Source organism: Eufriesea mexicana, unplaced genomic scaffold, assembly GCF_001483705.2.
Source record: "Eufriesea mexicana isolate 0111107269 unplaced genomic scaffold, ASM148370v2 scaffold172, whole genome shotgun sequence".
NCBI classification, from domain to species: domain Eukaryota; kingdom Metazoa; phylum Arthropoda; class Insecta; order Hymenoptera; family Apidae; genus Eufriesea; species Eufriesea mexicana.
The window spans coordinates 453,473-462,121 of NW_016908330.1; the positions used below are offsets into that span (position 1 = coordinate 453,473).

Genomic DNA, 8,649 nt, shown 5'->3' on the forward strand with positions numbered 1-8,649 from the left:
ATTTGATTTGTGTTGAATATTTTAACTTTGTTATAACATTTCTTTTCATCTATGTGTTACTTCAAAATTTTGTTACAATTTTATACAATATTATACCAATGGTGTGCACATATATTTTGCCAATAAACAATATTGTCATTATATAATGTAGCTTACCGATAATACAATAATGGTACATAAATATATCAATATCTACTACCGTTTGCAGTGAGTTACACAAAAAGGAATGTGTTGCGAATTGCACACCATTAGTTCACATGATGTTGAAAATGATAGTAAAGTAAAAATTTCAATTCATTTTAAAAATTTCTGCAAGGATAACTCGCAATAAATTTATCAAAATTGAAATGATACTTATTACAGCTAGTAATAAATAGTAGTAATAAATATTAATTATTTATAAATATTAAAAAGAAATACATATATATACACATATGTAATTGAGTTTCTAATGTTAAGCAAATATTGCACGCATTAAACATATCAAAATGCATTATGTGTAAAAATATCGTATTACATCTTTTTAACATAAAATGTACAAATAAATTATGTTGACATAACTGAAATATAGCGAATGTAATGCTCAACTTAATAAAAATATCGTAACAAAGAATTTGTTTCTTTAGTAAACAAATAATTCTGGGAAATGTATTTCATAAGCTGGAGCTTGGCTTGGCTTAGTATCTGTTGGCTGTCCACCGGGTTGGGATGTATTTCGTGGATCAACGGATAATGTATTAAATATTTCTGACAGTTTACTTTGTAAAACATCATGCTGTAAAATTATTTATGTTTATCCTTACGATATTTACCAGTAACACATTTATTAAAGCACCATCTTCATACCTTTGGTTGTGTCTTGGATACTAAATCTTGGAATGGTGCGTTTCTAAAGAAGTGCGATAACTGTAACCGCTTTTCTTCTTCCATTACGTGATTATTATTATTTTCTATTAAAATTCGTTTCATACTTTCAAAAGTTAACTCTTCTCCCGGTAATTTCTGAGAATAGAAAATATAATAAAAAATTAATAAAATGTTACAAATAAATTAAAAATACATATAAGGGATGTACTTTTTGAACACCAGGGGACGAATCACCACTGTCCAATTCTGTAGCACCAGAATTAATATCACCTAATGAATTTCGTCCAGCACTATCGACCCATGAATGCCTAGAAACATAAAATGTTGATAATATTTAGGTATCATTGCAACTAATAATATAAAGAAATAAAAGCTTAGATTAATATGTACGATATTACCGATGTTGTAATGAAATGCTACTATAACCAGAACCCTGTTGTAATTTTCCGCTATCGAGACCAGCTCCCTTTAAACATTCACTTAAAATAGTTTGATCAATTAATAGAGCAGGTGCTAATCTAGAAGACAAGCCAGTATCATATTGAGACTGTAAATCAAGCAAAAGGTGAGGGGCTTCTTTTCGCCGTACTTCTACAACCTTAAAATGTAAAAATGAAAAGAACTAGAATATGCTTCTACAATGTATCAATAAATGAAACAAATGATAACTTACTTTGTTTGCATAATCCATGAGCGAAGTAATATTACAAACGTAAGATATTAGCACAAGTAAACTGATAACAATAGCGTGTAAATTAAATTTCAGCGAAATACTGATTTGGCCACTAGTTAAAGCTAAATCCTGAAGACTCAGCACTAATCTTAGTAGTTCCAACACGGTTTCTTCTGAAGCCAATTCTACGGCAAGTAATGCCAATGTTGTATATATAGACTCCACGTTTTCTACCTTGTTACTTGCCAATTCTAACGATTCGTATAACGCTAAATAAATTTCAGGGCCATGTTTACGAATAAAGATCACATCTGGTCTGGATGCTTTTTCAATAGTGAGATCAAGTTGTGCAACATTTACTCTGTTCAATAATTACCACAAAACCATGTTTAAAATGATTATATTATAATTAAAGATATCAATTTTTAAAAAATTAATCAGCAACTTACGTAGGTTTCGCGAGTTTCGTAATATTTTGATGCCTGTCGATTAAAGTATGAAAAATCTTTTGTACTAAAAGTCGCATTTCCGCATCTGCAGCAAGCGACATTCTTAACAATGGTTCCAAAAAACTTGGTGGAAACGTTGTATTTAAATGTATAGTTTGATATTTTGTGCCAACCTAAAATGTACACAAAAATTGAACAAGTTAAAAATGCATACATTACACGATATGCATTTAAATTGTGTTAATAAAGAGTACTTACTTTTAAAAGAGATTTTAGAAGAATACTTTGGAGTAAAACATCTCCTTTACCAACTGATACTATACTATCTGGTTGACTGTATGGAACTTTACTCATTATGAACATCATGATTTCTATTTTCTGATAATCTGGAAGATGATTTGCAAACTCTCCAAGGGCATTAATAAGTGCCTCTTGATATAATTGTTCATCATTGCTTGAAGATTGGTTTCTTGTTACACTAACTCTAAGATGAGATAGTAGAGAATTTATTATCTCCAAAACAGAGGGACCTTTAAAAACATATTAGGTAATGTACTGATAAAATATACTGCTATAATATAAATTGCATTATTTTATTATATTAATTAATTTTTTTATTATTTATTAAAACTCACCAACACTTTCACCAGCCGCAATTGATATAATTTTGGATAAAGTATCCGCAATACTCGTTCGAATTTTGGGAGACGATTTTGAATGATCATCAAGATGAGTCATTAATGCTTCCACTACTGTATAAGAGTATTGTGACTAAAAATGTTTAATATATTTAAAAATACATGATTTTTTTTTTTAAATACTTATTGACGAATAATAATGATATTTAGTGATTTTCTACTAACCTGAATCGAAAACATAATTATTCTAAATGTATGAATTGCAAAGTAATTAGGAACCCATAACTGATGATTATCTAAATGTCTGAAAATATTTTTATTAAAATATATATAATTATGCTTATTTATAGTTTAAAGTATGCAGTGATCCAAAATTTAAATGGCAAACCTTAGAACAGGTCTAATAACACATCTAATATGACCAAATGATGCTCGTCCAACGAGTTCTCGCATACAAGTTTCTGCAAATTGTGGTGGGTCAGATCGTTCTTCTGTTGGACTATCTGGTGTTGCATCATCTTTGCTAGAATATCTATTGAAATAAAATTATTAATACGTATTATGTGTATATATAGTAACGAGATATGAAATTTGTATATATTACCTTGAATTTTGCATATTGTATAATAATGAAGGAACAATTTTATCCATGTGTACTGGTTCCCAAATGTTTTCTACCAGATCATCAGAAAGTGTTTTCCTTACGACACCCTGGATGGAAAGTGTCAATTAATTAATTAATTATTACATTCTGTTGTTTACTTGCATTATAAGTTGTAATATATTAGATTATTAAAAGCAATGAAGAAGTAATTAATTTTATTTGATAATACAAAAATTTATCAAACCACTATGTATGTATAAAAATCATGCCTGTAACCCCTGAATTCCAGCAAGCCGTATCTGTTTACGGATTGCAGGGTCATTGTGGTTCGAGTGGCACATTGCAGAGTATTTTGATACAAAGAAATCGTAACGTGTGTGATAAGACGGCGTATCCTGCTCGATGTTGGCAAACCGGACAAACTGGAAGAAGCCAGCACTTTGTTCAACTGAATTGAAAGATGCCAAAAATATAATTATTTTTTATGCTAATAAATGATAAAGTAAGAAATAAAACTTTTATAACAAAATAAAATTTTTATAACTAAATATAATAATATAATATTTATATTTAAAATAATTTAATAAAACCTACAGATTGTGTTGCCAGTATTTGTAATTGTGGATCTGTAGATTCCAACAATTTTTGTATCATTTTTAAAAAGCTTTCAACAAATAAATTTAAAGTCTGAGCATGGCATGCTACTAAAAGTTGATCCATTGCTTCCATAGCAATTACAACAAATCCATTTCTTCTCCTGTATTGTAAATGTATTCATTTTAGTATTTTCATATGTAAGTGCAGAGATACCTAATATATCCAGATAAGTAATTAATATTTTCTATGAGAACTGATCAATAATATGTAATTAATCATATGACTGGCGTACAACACAAGCAAATATGAATTTACATTAATTACATGAACGTGCACTTCTCTCTGTTATTAAATTAATTATGTAACTTTCTATCATCTAGATTGTTTATGTCATACCTGTATATGTCTCTGGAAGCCCTTTGAAATAAGTATTCTCCAATTCTGTCCAGTTTTTCAGGACTACTTAACGAATAAAACGTCAGCTTTTCCATGTTATTTTTAACTAAGCCATCCTAATTATAAAAATATTAATTTATATTACAACAGATATTGATATTAATTTATGATATTGGATAGCAAGATTAATGTGTATTTAAAACTAAAAACTAAAACTAAATATTTATTGATATATTAATAATTTTATTATTAAATATCAAAATTTTGAAGCGTTATTTTTTCTTTTATTTACAAATTTTTTAATAATATTAACTATATACATTAAATAATATATGTTAGAATTACTTATTACAAAATTTCATCAGTTTCGAATTATGATATAAAACAAAATTAGAAATAGTAAATTTATTAAACAAATTTAATTTGCGAAAAGATACTTTGCTTCAGAAATTATTATTACTTTGACGTTCTATATAAGAACATGAAAAAAGAATTACACAATAAAACTATAATACAAAATATTTGTTCGTAAAGAAAGTATATGAAAGGGATAACATTTTTGGAAGGTATAAAGAATATAAGGCTTACCTGAGGATTTACTGGAAAGATATTGTCAACAAGTCTTTTATATCGTGGGCGTAAAGCTGAACAGCACCAGCAACAACCTGACAGAAATAGAAGAAATATATTGTAGAAGAAAAATTATATTTCCATCGGATGTATCAAACGATTAATGGATACCAACTAAATATAAATGAAAGAGACATTTTATGAATAAATTACATGCTTAAAAACAAATTTATATTTACCAAACATTTTGTTACGATCGAATCACTACTGTACACGCGAACAGTCTTCGATCGACTGATATAACCAATAGAGTGTGTAATTTTGAGCAAGTACCAAAAAATACTGCACAATTTCTAGAATGCAATTTCTATTTCTTTATGAACTACCGTTTAGAAGTGTATTATTCCTTACAATAATTAAAATATGCACAAATTAAGTTATAAATAAATAAATATTTTATGGTGTATTATATACGAATTTATATTTGTCATCGATGACAAAATTTTGTCGCAAAGTAAGGTCGGTAATATCCATTTCGTTTTTGTCGATTCAGATAGATCAATATAGTAAGGACACAAGATAGAGACGAAATTAAAAGATGGCAGCACAGTTTATATTTTTAACATTGTATTTTTAGCTGAACTTAATATATTCCTAAAATGTCATACGTTTTATTGCATAAAAATAACTTTAAAGATTTCCTATTACATCGAATAAATTGATGATATATTTTCATTATTCTGTTCTTTTCGTATTCTACTTTTTCAACGAAAAATTAAACATTTTATTATCTGTGTTTCGTGTTTATTTTGTTCAGGTAATATTTACTTAATTAAAATAATTAGAACATGAAATATAATACAAAAAATATTACTATATGCTTTTACAATTTCAAATCTTGTATCTATTTATGTAATGTTTCGGACCGCTTAAAGTATTACGAGTGTTTTAATCTACGAATATTGATTTTCTCTTTTCTATTTGACATGCATAATTATCGGATCGCGCATACATACAGGAATAGAATGAATTGCATTTTCCTTCGTTATAACGAGATATACATACATGTAACTGTAGAAAGACACTATTTCAAGGAAACGCGCGAGTGTTTGTCAGCTATGTTCAGGAAGACAAGATATTCCAAATGTTGATACTAGGCTTCGGAAATCAATATCTCAGTTTATTCGCAAGTTCGTAAATAGTGGTTATACGAGAATCGTTTTGTCGTACTTAACATACTAATATTGATATTACATATCACAAAATTAACATGTAACTGTTATCGCTTTTTTCTTATCCGTTACTCCACATTATATTTAACCTATCGTAAACAAATTATATATTAACTGTATAATTAACACATTAATCCTATATTACGTATTACACGTTGCATTATGTAATACGTAAATACGTATTATACAATTAACATATGAATTATGCACTATAAATATACCAATCGCATAACTGTATTAAAAATTATCAAGCGTGATAAAGTAACATATAATAACCTACTTTTAAAAGTTCTTGAACTAGATCTCGCGAATGCATTCGATTAAAATAATTACAGGAGAATGCACTATAGAATGTCTATAAAGTTTACCTAAAGTAACGAATGCTATACGCCATCAACAAATCGATGGACCTATATTAACGCTGTCATAGATGACCGATTTTTACTACAAAATATCGAAAGTTCGTAACAATTAAGCTTCGTAACTCAGTGTTTTACCATTCCCTTATTCAACTATTTACATTTTTCCTTAGCAATTGTCGATCAAATTTTACAAATTAAAAATAAATTTTTATTAAATCGAATAAACTGGAATTAGTTTAATAGCTCTTAGAACTAAAGTGCATTCACTTTGTTATTCATCACTAATTAACCCCTTCGCCTGATATCGCGCGTGACTCAGGAGTTCGAGCCAAACACGAGCATCGTAGCTGAGAGTCGTGGTTCGTAGGGCCCAATGTAAACACCACGCGTCCGACTTATGGTTCATTTTCGCCGACGTCTTTCCGTCTCACGTCAGTTGCGTGTTATTCTTGGCCGTGTTCGCACGACGCGTGACCGATCTTGTCGACTATGCCACGCGCCATCGGAACTTAAATGGTATGCCAAGGGGTCAATATATTATTTCTAAATGTTATTAAAAGTTTACTTTAACTTCGATAATAAACTTCGCACAAGATAAAATCTCAGCATACAAAATAACAAAGTATCTCGTATTATAAACATAAAACACTGTCGAAACACTGTCGATTAGGAAATTAACCCTTTACACTCGACGATTTTTTGGCTAGAGAAGAGTAGAAATTCAAAGATTCTTTACTAAAATACTGACGATACTTTTTTGAGCAGTAAATAAAATATAATAATAGAATTGTAGAATTATTTGATTTCGATACCTCGCACACTGTTACATTACATTAAATTTGATACATTAATTAATATCGATCTTCCAAATTTTATAAAATGGTCACTGAAGTTCACCTCTCGAGTGCAAAGGGTTAAAAGATACACGGTTTGCGTGCGTAGAAAATTTTTCCTCAAAATACGTCCACACACGATACACTCTGTCGCAATAATTTATGCTTCATAAATCATATCTCTTACCTAACATCTACAATTTCATACGACTCTCACATAATCCATAAAGCAGAATATAACCTGTCAAACGTGATTCACGAAACCAGGGAAATTTCTCAATTCGTGATTCACTAATTATCAATACGTTATTATTAAACTGTACATTATCCAAATCCGCGCGACATAACCGATACGAAAGAGAGATACATTACACAGACAATCGCGTGTAAACACACTAGCAATTCGAAATTGTACGAGAATTTTCACTAAACTGTCGATCAAATCTCAATATTCGCGGTATTCATTTAATCGGGAAATAAATTACTCACATCCTGGGTCAGTGCACTTTCGTACGAGGCTCTCGAAAACGTCAGGCACCTCCGTCTCCAGACAGCATCTGATCATAGCCATTCTTTGTTTCAGGTCCGTGATCCATGGGGTGGTTTCATCGAGACATCAGGACTCCTGCTTCTGGGACCGGATTCGTCCCGGCTAACGTGATTCCTTACATAAAAGGCCACTCGACGGAGACGAGCACGAGAGAACGGGTGAGTAGTACTGACGCGACGCGGACGCTCGGCGTCGCGACGCCCGTGCCCCACTAACCCGCATTTCGCGCACGAGGCTACCCTTGGCAATACTTTCCCCGACTACGTCACGCGAGAAGCACGCGCCTGTGCAGAGGGTGTCGACAAGGAACAGGGGTGAGAGGAGAACAACCCCGTGGCGCCTCTGCTAATAAAGCTTATCCTCCTCAGGGTCGCGTCGCGCGTAAATCAATGGCAGAAGAGGGTTGAATATTGTCACTGTAAGTCAAATATAGGGTGGCCGACGAAGAATTTCAAATTATTCGCCAGATTTATTTTCGCCGGTTGTTTTCCCATATTTTGACAGAGTTTCCGTGGTCAGTTGCGTGTTTGCTATGAAAAAGTAGGTTATGTGTATAACGTTAGCAGAGGGTAGGATTTTGTCACTGTGAGTCAAATATAGAGTGATCGATGAAGCATTTCAATCATTGACGAGATTTATTTTCGATTTTTCATCGCCCATATTTGGATAGATGTGTTATGCACCTATGGTGCAGCTTTTAGGATCAGGATTGGGGTCTGCGGAGAGAGGGGTTGTATAATGTTAGAGGAGGGTAGAGTATTGTTATTGTAAGCCAAATATAGGGTGGTCGATGAAGCATTTCAATCATTGACGAGATTTATTTTCGATTTTTGATCTCTGATATTTTGATAGATGTGTTATGCACCTATGGTGCAGCT

The 8,649-nt window shown here is 31.2% G+C and overlaps 1 protein-coding gene across 1 annotated transcript; it reads right to left on the minus strand.

Annotated features, from left to right (window-relative positions):
* Positions 1-548: 548 nt before the first annotated feature.
* Positions 549-7,973, minus strand: stmA (Protein EFR3 homolog stmA). The gene is made up of 16 exons (XM_017910771.1): positions 7,711-7,973; positions 4,813-4,889; positions 4,225-4,340; positions 3,826-3,988; positions 3,501-3,653; positions 3,232-3,338; positions 3,016-3,159; positions 2,853-2,931; positions 2,625-2,760; positions 2,248-2,519; positions 1,990-2,162; positions 1,541-1,901; positions 1,266-1,465; positions 1,076-1,175; positions 847-1,002; positions 549-775 (listed from the first exon to the last, which is right to left on the minus strand). The coding sequence occupies exons 1-16, from the start codon at positions 7,790-7,792 to the stop codon at positions 623-625; spliced, it is 2,472 nt and encodes an 823-aa protein (XP_017766260.1). The 5' UTR covers positions 7,793-7,973; the 3' UTR covers positions 549-622.
* Between the last annotated feature and the right edge of the window lie 676 nt (positions 7,974-8,649).

Excerpts from the sequence above, each read along its gene's own strand:
- stmA (XM_017910771.1), bottom strand. The coding sequence starts at position 7,792 with ATGGCTATGATCAGATGCTGTCTGGAGACGGAGGTGCCTGACGTTTTC. Across the intron at positions 3,339-3,500 it reads CTGGAATTCAGGGGTTACAG|GGTGTCGTAAGGAAAACACT; the intron begins GCATGATTTTTA and ends CTTTCCATCCAG. Across the intron at positions 1,176-1,265 it reads AGCATTTCATTACAACATCG|GCATTCATGGGTCGATAGTG; the intron begins GTAATATCGTAC and ends TTATGTTTCTAG.